At 45.0% G+C, this 23304-nt stretch overlaps 1 protein-coding gene across 2 annotated transcripts in view; it reads left to right on the top strand.

Moving 5' to 3' along the window:
* The window catches only part of SLC6A9 (solute carrier family 6 member 9), a 159969-nt gene that overhangs the window by 32687 nt on the left and 103978 nt on the right, over positions 1–23304 (top strand). The window contains exon 1 of one of the 2 annotated variants that reach the window (XM_033917125.1): positions 1879–2041. The exons of the other annotated variant lie outside the window; for it this stretch is intronic. Coding sequence (XP_033773016.1) covers positions 1931–2041 — 111 coding nt within the window. The 5' untranslated portion in view covers positions 1879–1930. Of the gene's footprint in view, positions 1–1878; positions 2042–23304 lie in introns of those variants that run through there. 2 annotated transcript variants of the gene reach the window in all.

The following is a 23304-nucleotide window of genomic DNA, read 5'->3' as shown; positions in this document are numbered from 1 at the left end:
TTCATCCCCAGGACTGTGGGAAGGCTGAGGGCTGAATATAGCTGAAACACCTGGGCCAAAAGGACGAAACAGCTTGAGAGTCAGAAAACACACAATGGGATTTCTTTTCAATAAAAGAGATAACAGACCAGGCAAACACATAAACGTTATTTCTTTAAAGAAAACGAGCAGCTCTGTTTCTCCAGGGCTCCCAGCAGGGTCCTCTCAGTGAGGGACGTGAGCTGCCATATTCTGTCCTTCTTGATGGGGGACTCCCCATTGGTCTGCCTTCCTCTACATATCGCAAATATTTATCCAGAAGAAGTTCTGAGACTTCGATCTTTGTGTACGGAGTGACCCTGTGGTATTTAAACAGTCCTCCCCACAGGAATTCTCCTGTCTGCTTTTGAAGCACATTTACTGGACAACGTGACACCACTGACCCCTCACTGGCAGATGTTCTCCAGACACAGCGATTCACGGCTGGCTTTTCCTTTCTTTCATCAGACCTTCCTCGTGAAACCTAAGTATATTTCCTCACCCTGTCCCAGTACCTAGAGCTGAATGGGATTTTGTCTCTTCCACTATTACTTTGCTGTAGAGCATGGACTCCTTCTGTAGTGCCCTATATGCCCATGGTCTGTTAAGGAAGAGAGATCCCAGTGGCCTGTTTCCAAGATGGCATCTTCTGCTCAGTATAACAAAAACATTGTCACTATTTTGCATGTCTTTCTTTTTGAAAATTTACAATGAAACCTCGGTTTAAAAGCATAATTTGTTCCGAAAACATGCTTGTAATCCAAAACACTCGTATATCAAAGCGAATTTCCCCATAAGAAATAATGGAAACTCAGATGATTCATTCCACAACCCGAAAACTTTAATACAAAATACTATATGTACTTGTATTGCAAGATCTCGCTCATTTAAAACAGTCACTACACTTTTGCAGTGTCAGAGAGAGAAGAACCATCGGCTCAGTTGTGATGATGGGACGCGTGTATACTATATGTATGTACTTGTATTGCAAGACCTTGCTTGTTTATCAAGTTAAAATTTAATCAAATGTTTTACTTGTCTTGCAAACCAAGTTACTTGCAATCCAAGGTTTTACTGTACAGTATAATCTCGTTATAACGGACTTCAAGGGACCTGGCAAAACAGTTCGTTATATCCAGAGTCTGTTATATCCAGTGTTCCATTTTTTAAAAACTTTATTTAGGTCAACTTGGAACAACGTTCAATCAATGAACAACAGTCACTGCACAACCGTATCAGCAACATCAAGAACAAAACTCATCAAAACATTGGTATGGCTCGAAATGATTGAAAAACCAGAACACTATAAGATGTTCTAAAGCAGGGGTGTCAAAGTCCCTCCTCGAGGGCCGTAATCCAGTCGGGTTTTCAGGATTTCCCCAATGAATATGCATTGAAAGCAGTGCATGTACATAGATCTCATGCATATTCATTGGGGAAATCCTGAAAACCCGACTGGATTCCGGCCCTCGAGGACCGACTTTGACACCTGTGTTCTAAAGCATTATGTCGTACTGTACTGGAAAGAAAAATACTCTGTCATTTTCTTCTGGGCTGCATTTTGATACTATATTACCGGCACGCCACGTGCCTTGTAGGCGGAGCCTGCATGTCCATTATAACCCAACAAAACTACAGCTAAAAGCGGCTCTGGGGACCAAATTGGTTGTCCGTTATATGCGAGTCTGCTATATGCGATGATTTTCTGTATGTTTATAATGGTTCACGGCCGGGACCAGCGGACCTTGTCCACTATAGGCGAGGTTCCGTTATAAGCGAGTCCCTTATAACGAGATTATACTGTATTTTCCTTCCTGTTCAGTCAGGTAAATTGACTACTGGCAACCAATTTGAGGAAGGAGATCGAGAGGGCTTTAAACTGAGGAGAGGGGGAAAGCCGACAGCTGATCTGATGTTGACGCTTCGGACAACAGTATCCAGAACAGATGCTGAACGGGCTGACTGCAGGGAGGAAACAGGGGGACCGGAAGATCTCCAAATCAGACAGCGAAGGAAACATCAGGTAATGGGAGCTTGCTGGGAGAAGACTAAGGGGCTTGTGGACACAGGGGGACTGGGTGGCATTAGGGCGAAAGCCGAGGGTAATATAGAGGCACCACAAGGCGAGGGGGATCAAACAGAGACTCAAGGGATGATAGCCCAGGAGGGGGCCGGTAGGGCTAGAAATCCCAGAGGAAAAGCGGGAAAGTGGGGTGGCAGGAATGTGGGGAAGCTGAAAGCTAAGAGGGTAAAGGCTGAGGGTAAAGCAGAAACACAGAGAGCGGGAAAACTGCCCGAAATCCAAGGGCAAGTGGCCCAAGTAAATGCAGAGTTGGGAGAAAAACGACGGGACCTGCGGTGCTTATACGCAAATGCAAGAAGCCTCACGGCCAAGATGGGTGAATTAGAAGTCATGGCAAATGGGGAGGACTTGGATATAATTGGAATTGTAGAAACCTGGTGGACAGAGGAAAATCAATGGGATGTAGCGCTGCCGGGGTACAAGCTCTATAGGAGGGACAGGACCTACAAAAAGGGGGGAGGCATAGCACTATATATAAAGGACTCTATCCACTCGGTCGGGATGGATATGGCAACGAAGGCAGAGGGGCTGGAGTCGATGTGGGTCAAATTACCGGGAAACAAGGGTGCGGGCATAAAACTGGGGCTGTACTATCGACCACCTGGTACACCAGAGGGAGTCGGACACGACTTGGAAGCGGAATTGAGACAGGAGTGCAGGACTGGAAATGTAACAGTGATGGGGGACTTCAACTACCCAGGGATAGACTGGAGTACGGGTCACTCCAACTGCAATAGGGAGATAGGATTTGTAGAAGCTGTGAAGGACTGCTTCATGGAGCAACTAGTCAAAGAACCGACGCGAGGGGGTACTACTCTTGACCTCATCCTAAACGGATTAGGGGGGCCTGCAAGAGGGGTAGAAGTGGGAGGACCACTAGGCAACAGTGATCACAACACGATCAGATTCACATTAGAAAGAGGGACACCCATAGTTAGGAGGACCGCAACAACTGCGCTGAACTTCAAGAAAGGGAATTACGTTGCTATGAGGGAAATGGTGGGGAGGAAGCTCAGAAACATCTTTAGGATGGAGACTGTGGGAAGCGCCTGGACCCTATTCAGGGACACCCTGCAAGAAGCACAGAGAATGTACGTCCCCAACTTCAGGAAAGGCTGCAAGAACAAGCGATCAAAGGACCCGGTTTGGATGTCAATAGAAGTTAAGAGGGCGATAAAGGACAAAAAAGTATCTTTCCGGAGATGGAAAAAGGACCCAACAGAGGAAAATCACCAGGCGCACAGGAAATGCCAAAAGGAATGCCACCGGGAGGTTAGAAAAGCAAAAGGGAAATACGAAGAGGGGCTGGCCAAGGAGGCGAAAAACTTCAAGGCATTCTTCAGTTACGTTAAGGGGAAGCGACCAGCGAGAGAGGAAGTAGGGCCGTTGGACGATGGGGACAGGAAGGGAGTGATTAAGGAGGATAAAGAGGTAGCTGAGAGGTTGAACACGTTCTTCTCGTCGGTTTTCACGAGCGAAGACAAATCTAATATACCAGACTCAGAGGAACTCATGAGTGGGGAACAGACTGAAAAATTAGAGCACATAGAGGTAAGTAGGGAGGATGTCCTCAAACAGATAGACAGGTTAAAATGCGGCAAATCACCGGGCCCGGACGGGATCCATCCAAGGGTTCTGAAGGAACTAAGACAGGAAATAGCGGGCACAATACAACATGTTTGCAACCTATCCTTGAAAACTGGTGAGGTGCCGGAGGACTGGAAATTGGCAAATGTCACACCCATCTTCAAGAAAGGATCGAGGGGTGACCCCGGGAACTACAGGCCGGTGAGCCTGACTTCAATTATAGGGAAGATTGTTGAAGCTATGATCAAGGACGGCATTTGCGAGCACATCGAGAGAAATGGCCTACTGAGAACAAGCCAGCACGGATTCTGTAAGGGAAGGTCGTGCCTAACGAACCTTCTGTACTTCTTTGAGGGAATAAGCAGTCGGGTGGACAATGGGGAGCCCATAGACATCATTTACCTCGACTTTCAAAAGGCTTTCGACAAGGTGCCACATGAAAGGCTACTTAGGAAGCTGTGGAACCACGGGGTGGGAGGGGATGTGCACAGATGGATCAAGCACTGGTTGTCGGGAAGACTGCAGAGGGTTGGAGTAAAGGGTCAATATTCTGACTGGCGGGGAGTCACGAGCGGTGTGCCACAGGGATCGGTGCTGGGGCCTTTACTCTTCAACATATTCATCAATGACCTGGAAAAGGAAGCAAAGTGCGAGGTTATAAAATTCGCAGACGATACCAAACTGTGCGGCAGAGTTACGACCAGGGAGGAGTGTGAGGACCTACAAAGGGACCTGGACAAGCTGGAAGACTGGGCAAACAAATGGCAAATGCGCTTCAACGTGGACAAATGCAAGGTCATGCATATAGGGAAAAAGAACCCGTTGTTCAGCTACAAATTAGGGGGGGTATTGTTGGGAGACCGCAGACTCGAGAGAGACTTGGGTGTGCTGGTGGATGCATCACTGAAGCCATCTGCACAGTGCGCAGCAGCCTCGAAAAAAGCCAACAGGATGCTGGGCATCATAAAGAAGGGCATAGCAACCAGAACACGGGAAGTCATCATGCCTTTGTATCGAGCGATGGTACGTCCACATCTGGAGTACTGCGTTCAGTATTGGTCGCCGCACCTCAGGAAGGACATGGCGGTACTTGAGAGAGTCCAAAGGAGAGCAACGAAATTGGTAAGAGGGCTGGAACACTGCTCATATGCCGAGAGGCTGGATAGGCTGGGGCTCTTCTCTCTGGAGAAAAGGAGGCTCAGGGGAGATATGATAGAGACTTTCAAGATCATGAGGGGCATAGAGAAGGTGGATAGGGACAGATTCTTTAGACTGAAGGGGACAGCAAATACGAGGGGACATTCTGAGAAACTGAAGGGAGATAGGTTCAAAACAAATGCAAGGAAGTTTTTTTTCACCCAAAGGGTAGTGGACACTTGGAATGCGCTACCGGAGGAAGTGATCAGACAGAATACGGTACAAGGATTCAAACAGGGATTGGATGGATTCCTGAGGGATAAAGGGATCGTGGGATACTGAGGGAGGAGCTGGGAGGTAACACAAGTATAGGAAGTAAATCAGGTAATGAATATAAACTAACCTGGTCGTGCATGTGCAAGACCGGAGGGCTAGGACTTCGATAGGAAGGCAGGACTTAAATGGGAAACCAAGGTGGCAAGGGAGCCCCTTCTGATGATTCAGACAGGTCTTGACCTGTTTTGGGCCGCCGCGGGAGCGGACTGCTGGGCGGGATGGACCTGTGGTCTGACCCAGCGGAGGCACTGCTTATGTTCTTATGTTCTTATGTTGGGTAATATCATTACGCATTCCTCATCCTACTTCAGTTTTAGAAAATTAGTAAAAGCAAAATTATTTAATTGATTTGTAAGTTAAGGTTTTACTGTTTATTTTATTTTATTATATTGTGTTTTATTCCCTGATTGTCCAGCACTTCTTGTTGTAAACTGCCTCAAACCATTATGGCTTTGGTGGTATATAAGAATAAAATTATTATTATTAAATCTGAAATTCTGTGTGTAGGTTGAGAAAAACATCTACATGTATTTCCATCAGAGATTGTGTTGGATAATACTCGTGTCAAGTCAGTAGAACTACCTGGACGTTTTGCTGGATTTGACGTTATCATTTAAGCCACAGGTTAGGAAAGTAGTTTCTGAGGTGTTTTTTTTATTTTAAACATTACTTTAGAAAGTTAAGGGACTATTTATCGTTGGATAATTTTCGAACAGTCATCGGTGCAATGTTGACTCCCTTGTTTGATTACTGTAACTCTCTTTACTTGGGTTTGCCAAAGAATCTGACTCAAGCATTACAGTTGGCGCAAAACGCTGCTGCGCGTGTGATTGTGGGTGCTTCGAAGTTTGGACACATTACACCCATTTTGCGTGACCTTCATCGCCTGCCTATTGCCTATCAAACAGAGTTTTAAAAGGGTTTGTTTAATGTTGTCCAACACTGCTTAGTTCTCTTTTGCAGACGTTACGATCTGAAAATAAACTCTGTTTAAACAAGTAAAGTTAGCCGGCATTCGTCATGTTTTATTAACTGCGCAGGGAGTAATATTGTAGAATGCATTACCACTGGAAATAAGGACTTCAATTTAGGAAAATGGTTAAAACTCTCTGTTATTTCAGAAATGCTTTTTGGTAAATGATTGAGTCAGGAAGAATTTTATGATACAATTTGGATTTTATGTGTCATTGTTTGTCAAAAATAAAGGTATACAAAATTATATAGAATCACCAAAAAGATATTCACAAAACAAACCATACCAGAGATTATTTAGACAAGGCTTCCTAGTAATTACGGAGAAAAGACCTCAGTATTTTCCAGGGATTATTGTCACCTGGGAAAACTCTATGACAGCTATACAGCTGCGATGAAAACAAAAATCTGTGGATCATTGGTCTTTGTTGAGCTATACAGCTGCCACAGGAAAATACATCCTTGGTCTAGAAAAACTCAGTTTAAATTGTCAGTTTCTATAAATTTTCTTATAAGAATAGGAAACCAAAACTTATCTTATTAGAGACACTCTTTCCTCTGGTGTTGGAAAAAATCTCCGCAGTTTCAGATACTTGTCTCCCAATACTGCTATAATTGAAACGCATGGGAGAAGAACAAAAAACGTAGAATTCCCGACAAGGCCCTGTTTCAGGGGAAATTCAGCAGGCAAAACATTTTCACTTCACCTACATTGAAAAAACGAACTACCGCTTCAAAGATTCTCTTCAAGAAAATGGCGACTCGGCGTCTGGTAGGGCTTAAAAAGATACGTGATGGCGTCACCACCAACCAATAGGATTATAGTAAAGGAAAAGTAAACCAATCCACAATCTCGGGTTGTTATACAGAGTAAGGGCTTCAAAAAAAGGTGCACCATTCAACTCTTGCATTCAAACCACTAGGGACACAAGTGCAATTTAAAAATCCATTTTTGTTCACGCTGTCTCAAAAACGTTTTAAAGTCCCCTCCTTTACTTGATGGAAAAAGATGTTCTATAATCCAACATCGCATCTCAGAAAAAGAATGGTTCAAATCAAGGCAATGTTGCACCATAGGTGCTTCAACTTTGTAGCATGTAAGGCAGGACTATGTTCAATTATTCTAGTTTTAAAAGGTCGAGATGTCTGTCCAGTATAGATCTTATTACAAGGACATCTAATGGCATAGATCACTCCACTTGTATCACATGTAGTAAAAGTTTTCAGTACATACTCTCTATTGTCCATCAGGTTGAGAGACTTGGCAAATAGAGCAATGTCCACATAAGTGATGACCCACCGGCCCACCCTGATTTTCCTGTAAATTATTGCATATCAAAGCTCCTCTATTTGTTGGACAAATAATCGCTTGTAAATTTTTATTTCTAGAGTAAGCAGTTGACTTTTATCCATTATCCCATTTTTATAAGTTTCTATGTAATTTATTATTTGTTTTTATGTAATTTTTATATTGTTAACCGCTTAGAAACCAGAATAAGCGGTCTAAAAAATATTTTAATAAACTTGAAACTTGTTATGTGTATCTCCCTAAAGCATGGATGAATGGATAAGCAATTCAAATGTTTTAAAAAAAAAATTCCCAAAGAATCTGGCTTGTTGCGAGTGTCGTAAAACACACATTAATTGGTCTGTCTCTGATCTAGGTTCTGTATATTGCAACAGTAGATCTCTTGGATTATGCAGTGCTCTCGTATATGATTTTTTAATACAGTTCTCCGGATAACCTCGTTCTAATAGCTTTTCTCCCAAAATCTTAGCTTGATCCTTAAATTCCTGTTGTGTAGAACAAAAGTCTACAATATCGGAGAAATTGGGAGTTCTGGAGGCTTTCTTTAAGATGTTGTGGATGTGAACTAGAAAAATCTAAAAAGGTATTCCTATCCATATCTTTACGGAAAACAGAAGTGAAAAAAGCCTCATCCTTAATCTCTATTAACACGTCTAAAAATGAGATCCGCTGTATGTCATGTAGCGTGACAAACTTGATTGTAGGTAAACAGATATTCAAAAACGCAACAAAAGATTGCAATTTAGACAATGAATCTTCCCATATCAGGAAGATGTCGTCAATGTATCTACACCATAGGACAGCTTTTGAAAACCATTTGGAACTATAAACAAATTTCTCTTCGAAGTCTGCCATAAAAAGATTGGCTAAAGAGGGGGCACATGTAGCCCCCATAGCTGTTCCATATAACTGCTGGTAGAATGTCCCTTGAAAAATAAAATAATTCTTCTTAAGAGAAACAGACAATAATTGAATCAAAAATCCGAAGGTTCTTGATGGAGACGCATCCGATGGTTCAAACATTCTTCCCAAATATTCAAAGCTGCATCTTGTGGAATGTTTGTATACAATGATTGCACATTCAGGGTCACCAATAAGGTATTACTAGTGGGATGATGTTGCGATAACAATCGCAAAAAGTGAGTCATATCTTGAACAAAAGATTTTGTCAATGGTACTAGTGGTTTCAAAAATACATCAACATATTGATTCACTCGTTCCAGTAGGGAACCACATGCTGATACTATTGGACGTCCAGGGGGTGAGACAAGGCTCTTATGTATTTTGGGCAGTATGTAGAAAAAAGGAATATAGTGGAACCTTGGTTTACGAGCATAATTTGTTCTTAGTGCTTATACTATGAGCTCCACAGGCAGATGAACAGGCCCCAGGTTAGGGTCTTCTCTCGCTGATAAGAGCATAAGAACTTAAGAATTGCTGCTGCTGGGTCAGACCATGGTCCATCGTGCCCAGCAGTCCGCTCCCACGGCGGCCCCCAGGTCAAAGACCAGTGCTCTAAAATGCGTCCAGCCTCACCTGTGTACGTCCCAGTTTAGCAGGAACTTGTCCAACTTTGTCTTGAATCCCTGGAGGGTGTTTTCCCCTATAACAGCCTCCGGAAGAGCGTTCCGGTTTTCTTCCACTGTCTGGGTGAAGAAGAACTTCCTTGTGTTTGTAAGGAATCTTTTGCCTTTTAACTTCTTTGAGTGCTTCCTAGTCTTTGATGGAGTAAAAACTTGATCTACTTGTACCCATTCTACTCCACTCAGGATTTTGTAGACTTCAATCTTATCTCCCCTCAGCCGTTTCTTTTCCAAGCTGAAGAACTCTAACTTTTTGGGGTCTTTCCACATACCAGAGGAGTTTCATCCCCTTTATCATCTTGGTCGCTCTTCTTTTAACTTTTTCCAGTGCCACTAGATCTTTTTTCAGATATGGTGAGCAGAATTGAATGCAATACTTAGGGTGAGGTTCCATACTTCTTCTCCTGGCATTTCCAATTGAATTAGATTTGGATTTGAAGTTTAATTAGTCAACTGAATGATTTCCTTTGTAGCTTAATGTAGCTCTCTGCCAAGAAGGCAGTTGGAAACACAGTGAAGATTTTCTTTAGTAGATATGGAAGGTAACACCAGCTGAAGATACTATAGCAGGACTTGCTTCTCCTCTCCTACTCTAGTTGAAATCTTTTTTTCTGCACTTTTTTGACTTCATAAGCACTTTTTTCCTTAAATTAATCACCCTTATTTCTATTTAACAACCATTACTTTACTGTATCTTACATTCTGTTAAGATATTTTCATGTGATAAGAATTGCCGTACTGGGACAGATCGAAGGTCCATCAAGCCCAGTATCGTATTTTCAACAGTGGCCAACCCAGGTCCCAAGTACCTAGGTCCTAGCTAGATCCCAAGTAGTAAAACAGATTTTATGCTTATTATCCTGAGAATAAGCAATGGATTTTCCCAAGTCATCTCAATAATGGCCTATGGACATCTCCTTTAGGAAATTATCCAAACCTTTTTTAAACCCCGCTAAGCTAACTGATTTCACCACATTCTCCAGTGACAAATTCCAGAGTTTAATTACACATTATGTGAAGAAATATTTTCTCTGGTTTGTTTTAAATCTACTACTTAGTAGCCTCATCATATGCCCCCCTAGTCCTAGTATTTTTGGAAAGAGTGAACAAGCGATTCACATCTACCCTTTCCACTCTACTCAGTATTTTATAGACTTCTATTATATCCCCCCCGAGCCATCTCTTCTCCAAGCTGAAGAGCCTTAGCCACTTTAACCTTTCCTCATAGGGAAGTCATCCCATCCCTTTTATCATTTTCATTGTCCTTCTCTGTATCTTTTCTAATTCTGCTACATCTTTTTTGAGATATGGTGACCAGAACTGCAGACAGTATTCGAGGTGTGGCTATATCATAGAGCGATACAAGGGCATTATAACATTTTCATCTTTGATACATTTAGTGTATCTGAGAACTAAAGAGTACTAGGGTGACAAAAAGCCAGCATCGGAGTGGATGTCCACTTACTCGAAAGCTGGCTTGGCACTCTCTTTCCCACAAAATCCAAGTTAAGAATGTGCTTTGGTTTTGGCTATAGATGAAGGTTGTCCAACGTCGGTCCTCAAGGGCCGCAATCCAGTCGGGTTTTCAGGATTTCCCCAATGAATTTGCATGTGCTGCTTCCATTGTATGCAAATAGATCTCATGCATATTCATTGGGGAAATCCTGAAAACCCGACTGGATTGCGGCCCTCAAGGAGGGACTTTGAGATCCCTGAATTAACAGGATTTTCAGTCTAGACTCTAGAGCAGGGGTGGGCAACTCCGGTCCTCGAGGGCTGGAATCCAGTTGGATTTCCCCAATGAATATGCATTGAAAGCAGTGCATGCACATAGATCTCATGCATATTCATTGGGGAAATCCTGAAAACCCGACTGGATTGCAGCCCTTGAGGAGGGACTTTGAGATCCCTGACTTAGACTATAAGTGGGGTAAAAATAAATACTGTGAAAAAAACAGCCTCTATACTGATCACTGAAGCAGCAGAAGGTCAGATTTGGTTTGATGGATAAGTCACCAGACAGTAACATGTAGGAATGGCAGGTTTCAAAAAGATTGTTCTTTCCTCTAAAAAATGACTCTTTCTTTCTGCTCAGAATCTCTGCTGTGACAGTTTTGGGATTTTAGCCGAACAGTTTTATTCTGAATAATGGAATTTGTAATGGAATACGAGAGGCATTTTAGAGAGAAGGCTTTGACTGACACTTCTCATGAACTGTGATCAAGGAAGATTACGGCTTCTTTTCAAAAGATCCACACATGTAATGCCAGCTCCGTGCCAAGGGACAGCTCAGCTGACGATTATCCAAATACCACTTGCAGGAGTAGTCCTGACATTGACGGGTGTGTCTGAGATGCGCTCGTCTGGTCTCTGTCCCCCGAGGATAAGAACAATCTCACATCCGGTGGGATATATCAGAAGCTTGGCAGCAGAAAGACTAGTCACAGAAGCCCAAGAGAGCTGAGTGGTCTCAGAGCAACTAAGAATATGCTAGCCAGACTATCCTGTCTGACAGACCGTTCCTCTCTTAAAGGGTCAATATTTGCCCACCTTTTGTGCACACGAATCCACGGAATACCAACAGGGAAATACTTTTAAAACCAATAGGAGGAAATATTTTGTCACTCAGAGAATGCGCTGCCAGAGGATGTGGTAAGAGTGGATAGTGTAGCTGGTTTTAAGAAAGGTTTGGACAAGTTCCTGGAGGAAAAGTCCATAGTCTGTTATTGAGAAAGACGTGGGGGAAGCCACTGCTTGCCCTGAATCGGTAGCTTGGAATGTTGCTACTCTTTTGGATTCTGAATGGAATGTTGCTTTCATTGAGGTTCTTGTAATTCTTTGAGATGCTGGAATGTTGCTACTCCTTGGGTTTTGGCCAGGTACTAGTGACCTGGATTGGCCACCATGAGAATGGGCTACTGGGCTCGATAGACCATTGGTTTGACCAAGTAAAGCGATTCTTATGTTCTTATATGGGGGAAGTCACTGCTTGCCCTGGATTGGTAGCGTGGAATGTTGCTACTTTTTGGGGTTCCAGAATCTTTTCTTAGTCTTTAGGATTCTGACTGGATTTTGTCCAGATACTAGGGACCTGGATTGGCCACCGTGAGAACGGCCTACTGGGCTTGATGGACTGTTGGTCTGACCCAGTATGGCTGTTCATATGTTCTTAGCACTTAGAGATTACAGCTGATTCAGAATACAGCCGCTAAAGAGCAGATCTGATCACATTACTCCATTGGCTCCCGGTATATTGGAGGGTTCAGTTCAAATGTGCTAGTGTTGTATGTTTCTATGGGATTTTTTCCCCCATTGCTCACTCTTTGTTTTAATTCTCAATGACCTCTTTCAACCAGAGGAATACATAAATTTAAATTAATATTTCCTTCAATTGGACGTACTCAAGCTTTGGGCAGGCTTTCACACTCTATGGCATTTGCCTTGGTAAAAATTTGGAATGACCTCCCTTCAGAAATTAAACTCCTTGACATAAAAACATAAGAACATAAGCAGTGCCTCCACCGGGTCAGACCATAGGTCCATCCTGCTCGGCAGTCCGCTCCCGCGGCGGCCCAAACAGGTCACGACCTGTCTGAATCACCAGAAGGGGCTCCCTTGCCACCTTGGTTTCTCATTGAAGTCCTATCTTCCCTTCGTAGTCCTAACCCTCCGGTCTTGCACATTCACGACTTGGTTGGGTTTCCATACTTATTACCTGGTTAGCTTTCTATACTTGTATTACATCCCAGCACCTCTCTCAATATCCCACAATCCCTTTATCCTTCAGGAATCCGTCCAATCCCTGTTTGAATCCCTGTACCGTACTCTGCCTGATCACTTCCTCCGGTAGCGCATTCCAAGTGTCCACGACCCTTTGGGTGAAAAAACACTTCCTTGCATTTGTTTTGAACCTATCTCCCTTCAGTTTCTCCGAATGCCCCCTCGTACTTGTTGTCCCCTTCAGTCTGAAGAATCTGTCCCTATCCACCCTCTCCATGCCCCTCATGATCTTGAAGGTCTCTATCATATCTCCCCTGAGCCTCCTTTTTTCCAGAGAGAAGAGCCCCAGCCTATCCAACCTCTCGGCGTATGGGCAGTGTTCCAGCCCTTTTACCAGTTTCGTTGCTCTCCTTTGGACTCTCAAGTACCGCCATGTCCTTCTTGAGGTGTGGCGACCAATACTGAACGCAGTATTCCAGATGTGGACGCACCATCGCTCGATACAATGGCATGATGACATGTTTTAGGAAATCTCTGAAGACGTATTTGTTTGACAAATAAGAGACTGTAGCATATGTTTCCTATGTACTTTTGAGCTAACTTTGTTAACCGGTTCGAGTCCCATTTGGGAATGACCCAGTATATAGGACTAAGGATGGGATGGGTTAAGTGCTCAAGTAAAGAGCAACTCACTGTTATTCTCTAAGGGTCACATAGATGGCACAGAGCATATATTCAAGGAGTATTCACAAGGGGGAACTTAGGAGGGTACAGAATACAGTGAGTTGCAAATTTGTTCCCGTCCCTGCAGGAACTCAATTTCCCTCGCCCCGTCCCCGTGAGTTTTGTCTCTGTTCCTGTCCCATTCCTGTAAGCTCTGCCTTAACTGCACAAGCCTCGAACACTTATGATTTTAAAGTGTTTGAGGCTTGAGCAGATGAAAACGGAGCTTAGGCATTGGTGGAATGAGGCATTATGACATCACAATCTGAGCTCTAGAATGTTGCTACTTAGGATTTTCAAGTGTTTGAGGCTTGTGCAGATGAGGACGGAGCTTAGGCATTGGTGGAATGAGGCATTATGACATCACAATCTGAGCTCTAGAATGTTGCTACTTAGGATTTTCAAGTGTTTGAGGCTTGTGCAGATGAGGACGGAGCTTAGGCATTGGTGGAATGAGGCATTATGACATCACAATCTGAGCTCTAGAATGTTGCTACTTAGGATTTTCAAGTGTTTGAGGCTTGTGCAGATGAGGACGGAGCTTAGGCATTGGTGGAATGAGGCATTATGACATCACAATCTAAGCTCTAGAATGTTACAACTTAGGATTTGAAAGTGTTTGAGGCTTGTGCAAATGAGGACGGAGCTTAGGCATTGGTGGAATGAGGCATTATGACATCACAATCTGAGCTCTAGAATGTTGCTACTTAGGATTTTCAAGTGTTTGAGGCTTGTGCAGATGAGGACGGAGCTTAGGCATTGGTGGAATGAGGCATTATGACATCACAATCTGAGCTCTAGAATGTTACAACTTAGGATTTGAAAGTGTTTGAGGCTTGTGCAAATGAGGACGGAGCTCAGGCATTGGTGGAATGAGGCATTATGACATCACAATCTGAGCTCTAGAATGTTGCTACTTTGGATTTGAAAGTGTTTGAGGCTTGTGCAGATGAGGACGGAGCTTAGGCACTGGTGGAATGAGGCATTATGACATCACAATCTGAGCTCTAGAATGTTGCTACTTAGGATTTTCAAGTGTTTGAGGCTTGTGCAGATGAGGACGGAGCTTAGGCATTGGTGGAATGAGGCATTATGACATCACAATCTGAGCTCTAGAATGTTACAACTTAAGATTTGAAAGTGTTTGAGGCTTGTGCAAATGAGGATGGAGCTCAGGCATTGGTGGAATGAAGCATTATGACATCACAATCTGAGCTCTAGAATGTTGCTACTTTGGATTTGAAAGTGTTTGAGGCTTGTGCAGATGAGGACGGAGCTTAGGCATTGGTGGAATGAGGCATTATGACATCACAATCTGAGCTCTAGAATGTTACAACTTAGGATTTGAAAGTGTTTGAGGCTTGTGCAAATGAGGACGGAGCTCAGGCATTGGTGGAATGAGGCATTATGACATCACAATCTGAGCTCTAGAATGTTACAACTTAGGATTTGAAAGTGTTTGAGGCTTGTGCAAATGAGGACGGAGCTTAGGCATTGGTGGAATGAGGCATTATGACATCACAATCTGAGCTCTAGAATGTTGCTACTTAGGATTTTCAAGTGTTTGAGGCTTGTGCAGATGAGGACGGAGCTTAGGCATTGGTGGAATGAGGCATTATGACATCACAATCTGAGCTCTAGAATGTTACAACTTAGGATTTGAAAGTGTTTGAGGCTTGTGCAAATGAGGACGGAGCTCAGGCATTGGTGGAATGAGGCATTATGACATCACAATCTGAGCTCTAGAATGTTGCTACTTTGGATTTGAAAGTGTTTGAGGCTTGTGCAGATGAGGACGGAGCTTAGGCACTGGTGGAATGAGGCATTATGACATCACAATCTGAGCTCTAGAATGTTGCTACTTAGGATTTTCAAGTGTTTGAGGCTTGTGCAGATGAGGACGGAGCTTAGGCATTGGTGGAATGAGGCATTATGACATCACAATCTGAGCTCTAGAATGTTACAACTTAAGATTTGAAAGTGTTTGAGGCTTGTGCAAATGAGGATGGAGCTCAGGCATTGGTGGAATGAGGCATTATGACATCACAATCTGAGCTCTAGAATGTTGCTACTTTGGATTTGAAAGTGTTTGAGGCTTGTGCAGATGAGGACGGAGCTTAGGCACTGGTGGAATGAGGCATTATGACATCACAATCTGAGCTCTAGAATGTTGCTACTTAGGATTTTCAAGTGTTTGAGGCTTGTGCAGATGAGGACGGAGCTTAGGCATTGGTGGAATGAGGCATTATGACATCACAATCTGAGCTCTAGAATGTTACAACTTAAGATTTGAAAGTGTTTGAGGCTTGTGCAAATGAGGATGGAGCTCAGGCATTGGTGGAATGAAGCATTATGACATCACAATCTGAGCTCTAGAATGTTGCTACTTTGGATTTGAAAGTGTTTGAGGCTTGTGCAGATGAGGACGGAGCTTAGGCATTGGTGGAATGAGGCATTATGACATCACAATCTGAGCTCTAGAATGTTACAACTTAGGATTTGAAAGTGTTTGAGGCTTGTGCAAATGAGGACGGAGCTCAGGCATTGGTGGAATGAGGCATTATGACATCACAATCTGAGCTCTAGAATGTTACAACTTAGGATTTGAAAGTGTTTGAGGCTTGTGCAAATGAGGACGGAGCTTAGGCATTGGTGGAATGAGGCATTATGACATCACAATCTGAGCTCTAGAATGTTGCTACTTTGGATTTGAAAGTGTTTGAGGCTTGTGCAGATGAGGACGGAGCTTAGGCATTGGTGGAATGAGGCATTATGACATCACAATCTGAGCTCTAGAATGTTACAACTTAAGATTTGAAAGTGTTTGAGGCTTGTGCAGATGAGGACGGAGCTTGCAGGGATGGGGCAGGGACAGGAAAAGAACTCGCAGGGACAGGATGGGAAAATGAGTTCCTGCGGGGACAGGGAAAAATGTGTCCTTGTGTCATTCTCTCGTTGTAAGCAGTCTTGTTGCATTTATGCAGTTACAGGTCAGTGGTTGGTGTAACTACAGGCTCAGAGATTTTAGAGGTGCCATTGCTGGGTTATGCTGGCTTTCTGTAATGGAATCTGGCATCAGGGGAGCCTAAAAGAGGGGTGGGTGCCTATCTATGGAACTGGTCCCCTTAGGTACCAGGAAGAAGAGCTTGTCTCAGCTGCTCTGTGCAGTCAGGCCAGGTTTTGTCTTGTCAGCTGGCCTCTCTAGCCGGGGGATATGTGCTGCGTCTGTGACCAAGGGACGAGAACTGGGAAGGGAGAAGCGAGACCAGACGAGCCTGATTTTACGGGCTAGTTCCAAAGCCACCTTCTGTCTGTGGCTGAACTGACTGTCTAGGACAGGGACCCCGGCTGGAGGTGCCACTTTAGTCTTGCACCTTGGAGGACAAATTGCCATCATTCTCCTCCTTCCCCAGCCTAGAGGCATGTAAAGGGTTAAACTGTCTCTGGGTTACAGACAACAGATGCCATCACAGCAGCTTGTCTTCTTCCTGAGACTGCAAGTGCCATCTAGTGGCTGAAAGTGGCAATATAGGTACTGGATATAAATGCGACCTGGTCAATATTAAAAAGGAATAGCAGTCAGAAACAGCCACTGGTTATTGAGTTGGCTCTCGGATGGCTAAGTGCCAATATTCAGCCGGCCAGGGTAGTCACTTAAAACGCAATACTCCAGGTGAGGTCGTAGTCTGATTAACCATCCCCTTTAAAATAATTCCTACCATCTTGTTTGCTTTTTTGGCCGCTGCCACACATTGGGCGGAAGGTTTCATCGCATTGTCTACGATGACACCCAGAACCTTTTCTTGGGCCCTGGCACCTGAGGTGGACCCTAGCATCGTCCCAATGTGCATCACTTTGTATTTGGCCACTAAGTTAAAATCACACTGAGCTGCCGCTGCTGGTCCAGGGGTGAGAAGAAGAGGAGTCCCGACAGCATCTAGCCGGCAGAAGGCAGGAAGTCAGCTGGCATCGTCAACTGGGGCTGAGGAAATCAACTGACGCAGGCACGGGTGATAGGCGGCAGAAGGTGAGATTATTCTACTACATATGCGGAGGCACGGAAGCACGAAGACACGGACACATGGAGGCACGGCATTTAAAGTGCGCATGCCTGCTAAGGGTTTTATTATGATTGATGGAGGAGGAGTCCAATGTGCTTGTTTGCTAAGGGCCCACTACAGGGTTAAACCTGCCCTGGCGATAGTACAGGGTAGTTAAAGGAGGGACTTCAGATCTCAGAAAGGGCATGTTACAGGATTACCATATGGCTCCAGAAAAAGGAGGATGGATTGAGACATCCGGGTTTTACTTCCACTGCTTTCAATGAAAATAAAACCCGGATGTCTGTCTGTCCTCCTTTTTCTGGAGCCATCTGGGAACCCTAGACATGTATATAATCCACTCTACTAGTGTTGCCGGATGTCTTGATTTCCCCTGATGTCTTTTTAAAACCCGGCACTTTGTCCGGGTTTTGAAAAGCTTCCAACGTCAGGACGGTAACGCGGTGATGTCGCATCACATCCGCGCAGGCGCAGATGCCATCATAACGCACAAACAGGTTAAGGGAGTGGGGGCTTGGGGGAGGGACAGGCCTGCGGGCATGGCCATGGGTCCGGATTTTCCTTTGGGACAACCTAGTAACCCTACACTCTACTCAAAGCTTGCAAAAAAACCTAGCCTGTTGATATCAAGATGCCGTCTACTGTTTTAGCTTTAATCAGGTTAACATTCAAAGTGATTTAAATGGCCAGAAATGGCTTCTGGCTAGAGGTCTGCATGGTTTGTATGTGTCTCTGAGTTTTTGCATGGGTGTGTAGGTATGTGGGTCAGCTCTGAGGCAAACCATCCATTGCCACCAGCGTTGCCGTTGATCCTGGCGTCTCTACCTTCCAGCACTGCTGATAGAGGATGCTGAAAAGCCCCGTTCCTAACCCCACCCAAGCTCCATCCCCCAAATAATAGTACTAATTGTAATGCCATTTTTTCCATTCATTTTTCATATATACACACAATATAATCTTATTAATGACACATAATGGTTAACCACATAATTAAACTACACCTTATGCTTCTCAACATTCATTCCTACCAGAACACCTGGCCCTGGTCACACATGCAGAACACAGATAACCCCTATGCAAATACAGGACCACAAACTAAAAGTCCTAATATACACAAACGAAATCCTAAGATGCCAGACTACACCAGGGGTGCCCAAATGGTCGATCACAATCGCCCAGTAGATCGCAAAGGCAACGCGAGTTGATTGCATTGTCTTTGCGATCTTGTTCTTCCTGCCTCCCTGAGCCAGGCCAGGCACGTACAAGCGCCGGACCCACAAGCCTTTACCTCCAACATCAATTCTGACGTCGGATAGGAAGTTCTGGGCCAGCCAATCGCTGCCTGGCTGGCCTGGAACTTCCTCTCGACATCAAAATTGACATCAGGAAGGGGGGGAGGCTTGTGGGCCCGGCGCTTTTACATGCCAGGCAGGGAGAGTGAAAGAAAGACAGGCAGGCAGCGGGAGAGAGAAAGAAAAACAGAAATAAAGAGGGGGCAGGGGGGAGATAGAAAGAAAGACAGGTAGACGGGGAGAGAGAAAGAAAGACAGAAAGAAAGAGGGGGGCAGGGGGAGAGAGAAAGAAAGAGACAGAAAGAAAAGGGGGGGGGGGCAGAAAGAAAGAAATATTGGATTTACAGTTAGAAAAAGGAAGTGCAACCAGAGACTCATGAAATCACCAGACAAAGAGGTAGGAGAAATTATTTTATTTTCTATTTCGTGATCAAAATGTGTCTGTTTTGAGAATTTATATCTGCTGTATATATTTTGCACTATGGTTCCCTTTTACTAAACCACAATAGTGGTTTTTAGCGCAGGGAGCCTATGAGTGTTGGAAGCAGCGCAGAGCATTCAGCGCAGCTCCCTACTCTAAAAAACACTATTGTGGTTTAGTAAAAGGGGAGGGGGGTATATATATTTGTCTATTTTTGTATAGTTGTTACTGAGGTCACATTGCATAGAGTCATCTGCCTTGACCTCTGAAAAAACCTCCGAATACAAATGATAATTAACGTTTTCTCTGCGTATAGTGTGCTTTGTGTTTTTAAAAAATTATATTGTTGGTAGATCATTTTGACTTGATCATGTTAAAAGTAGCTCGTAAGCCCCAAAAGTGTGGGCACCCCTGCTCTACACGCAGTACAACACCAGAGAAATAGAAAGAAAAGAATTTCTTCCTGAACAGTGCAAAGCTCTGCCCTGAAGCTTTCCATCTGTTGTGATTCTCCCAGGCGGAAACAGGAAGTTGCATCAGAGGGAGGTGGATCGTGTCAGACGGAACAGCATTCTCATATGCTACCAGTGCTTCGAGGCAGCACTGGTAGCATATGAGAATGGCTGCCGTTCTGCTGCCCCTCTGAGAAAGAAAATTTTTATTTTGAAAGGAGACTGGGAGGTGAGGGGAAGGGAGGGAGATGGACAGAAGGGGAAGATATGCCTGGACCAAACACTGGCCCTGGTCACATGAGGTCCCCAAAATATCGGGGGGGTGCTCAAGCACCCACAGCACTCCCAGAGCTGGTGCCTATAGCCCGGGACCACAATCCTCATCGGAAGCAGGTAAAATTTGGGGGTGGCACATTTTTAGGGAGGGCTGGACTTTCTGTTCAGGGGTAAGGATTTCAATGGGAAGATGAAGGACATTGGAGCCAAGGGAGAGGTTGGGTAGGATCAGACCTCAGGAGGGAATCGGGAAGGCGCTAGAACACAAGGGGTGGGCCTGGAAGGGCGCTAAGAGCATGACAGGGGTTAGGACTAGGGTTACCAGACATATCCTCATTATAGAGGACTGAACGGGTGCTCGGACAGACTTTCCAAAACCCAGCAGTTTGTCCAGCTTTTGGAAAGCCCCGAGTTCCAGCTGCCTCTGGAGGACCTCTGAGCATTCACGGATGATGTCGCACATGTCTGCACATGCTCGGAGGCCCTCCAGACGCGGCCTGGAGCTCAGGGAAGGAGGGGCTGGGGGCAGAATGTGGCGGGGCCACGTGTCCGGGTGTTTACGTCGCTAAATATAGTAACCCTAGTTAGGATGGAACTTTGAATTGTCAGAGGCCACCCAGAAGGGGGTGACATGAGGTTTAGGGGTTCCAGGGTGTATCTCTTCACTGAGGATGGTAAATGCAGTATATGCAGGGCAGATGCTGGGCACAATCCCTGCATCTACACACAAGCTTTGCCTTTACTCTGTGTTCTGCATTACAGGTAAACACAGGGTACGTGAAAATGGTTCCTGACCCTTCGCACCAGGGACTTTCCATGTGCCAGATCTTCCTCCAAATGTCCACCTTTCAGGGCTTCCTAAATCTGTCCTGGAGACCCCCAGCCAGAATATCCACAAGTGAAAAGCTCTGTATAGGCAGTTTTATTTCATGCAGATTCTTTATGGATTTCTGAAAAATCCAACCACTATAGGGTCCGTAGGACAGGCTTGTGAAGCTCTTAAAAATGCCTCGTTGTATTAAAGTGTCCCCCTATCTCCTGACACCTGAACACTGCTTGTCCTGGGTCGGTAGCATGGAATGTTGCTACTCTTTTGTTTTGGCCAGGTGCTAGGGACCTGGATTGGCCACCGTGAGAACAGGACCATTGGTCTGACCCAGTAAGGCGATTCTTATGGTCCCCCCTCCACGCTGTTACCTAAGCAGACATAGCCTGTGTCCTGCCTGACCCTCAGTGCTGTGTATCCCTGATCCGTTCCTTCCCAGAGCTGGCGTAATGAATTTCTTTGGAGGGCTGGAGGTGCGTGCCATCTGTGAAGACTTTATAATTGTGACTCAGTGGGGATATGATTTCATGTGAGCATGAAGACCTCCACAGCGGGAGCAGGGAAAGGCTGTTTGGTCAAGCAAGAGGCCTGGAGCAGCTGGATTTCCCTAATGAGGGCTTAATTAAAGCCAAAACAGAGCTGTATGTACAGGCTCAGGGACTGCTGTGTAAGGAATGTACTGTCAAGTGCTTTCCAGATGGAATGGGGGAGGGACGGGGGGGGGGGGCAGCAGTAACATCAGAACAGAATGGCCCCTTTTCCTTGCGGTTTATGTACCTGGGCTGCCGTCCTGAAACATCACAGCTGCACTAGCCCCGGGGAAGGTCAAGGCCGGCTGGTATCCCCACAGCGCCCAGCGGGGCTCTAGAAGTTCCCAGGACATATCGCACATGTGGGAAGTTGACTGTTAACTGAAAGGGGGGACGGAGACGGGAAAGAGGGGCGCAGCGAGGAAGCAGAGTCTATGATAGATTATCATAGCAAATAATAGAAGGATTTGTCTGTACAACCAGTCTTAGGTCCTGTAATTATGCAGTTCGCTTCTTATAAGGAGCCAGGCAGTCTCTGGTGAATAACCGTCAAATCTTTCTAGCAACATTTCAGCATCTCAAAGAATAGCAAGATTCCAAAATCCCCATGCTACCGATCCAGGGCAAGCAGTGGCTTCCCCCATGGCTTTCTCAATAACAGACTATGGACTTTTCCTCCAGGAACTTGTCCAAACCTTTCTTAAAACCAGCTACCACAACCGTACTTGCCAAAGGTTCACAGCGAAGAGGTTAATACTGAGCTCACTCAGTGGCTTAGCAAGGGGAAGTGGTGGCCGGGTCGGTGGCACCCCTCCCCTGCCCTCTTCCTTCCCCTGCTCCTTCCTGACCACGCGTGCGCCCTCCTTTCCTTTCCCCGTACCTTTTTGATTTTCTAGGCGAGAGCAACAGCACGAACTTGCTGCCCCTGTGTCGTGTCGGCTCTCCCTCTGACGTCACTTCCTGGACGCGGGGTCTGGAAGTGACATCAGAGAGAGACGACACCAACAAGGGCAGCGAGTTTGTAATGCTGCTCGTGAAGGAAATATTAAAGAGATGAGGAAAGGGAAGGGGGCAGCTCCCTTTACAAAGACCGTGCCAAGGGTGGACCTCCCCACCCTTACTAAGCCAGTGAGCTCATTAACTGGATATATATAAAGGGCCTGATTCTGTAAATAGTGCCTAAATCAGCAGCTGCCTACAAAAACGGCAATCATGCTTAGGTGCCGTTTAAAAAATCACAGCTAACCAGGGCAGAATTAACTCTTTGTTGGGCCCAAAGCAATTAGGTATGTTGGGGCCCCTCATTGTAATTTAAATATACAGTATTTTAAAGCTCCCACAAATGGAGCCTTGCATGAGTCTAACTGCAGAGGAGGAAACAGCAGAAAAGAGGCCTTGCTCGCTGGCTCCCTCTGCTGACTAGAAGGCAGTACACAGGGAAGGAGGAAGAATAGACAGACCTCTGTGGTAAACAATGGCTCTGCGCCCTCCTGATTCTCTTCTCTGTGGCAGCAGCTAACGTACCAGGGCAAAATTCTGCCTTGGCTTACACATTTGAGAGGGCCCCTCCTAAATATTTGGGCCCTAGGCCCATGCCTAATTTACCTATGCGTTAATCCTGCCCTGCACCTAACTGCGCCTATCCCAAAACTTAAGTGCCAGAGTTCTACTGGCCTACATGGCCTATGATCCCCCCCCTCTGACCACACCTGGTTTGACCTTAGGCGCTGTTAAGCATCTCGCTGTAGATGCAATTAGGATGCTTACTTTCTAAACAAGCTTTTAATTGGTTTTTTATCAGTGCAGTTAATTACCGCGTTGCTAAAAGCCAATTACAAGAATTAAGTTAGATGGTGGAAAGGCGCCTACAGCCGCCTAACTTATGGCGCAGTTTGCAGAATCTGGCCCCAAAAGTCTAAGATGACACGATTGCTGGGTAATGGTAAATAATCCAGGTTTTAAAAAGTTTTCTGGTGTA

Source organism: Geotrypetes seraphini, chromosome 12 (genome assembly GCF_902459505.1).
Source record: "Geotrypetes seraphini chromosome 12, aGeoSer1.1, whole genome shotgun sequence".
NCBI classification, from domain to species: Eukaryota; Metazoa; Chordata; class Amphibia; order Gymnophiona; family Dermophiidae; genus Geotrypetes; species Geotrypetes seraphini.
This window is presented reverse-complemented; position numbering and strand designations above follow the sequence as displayed.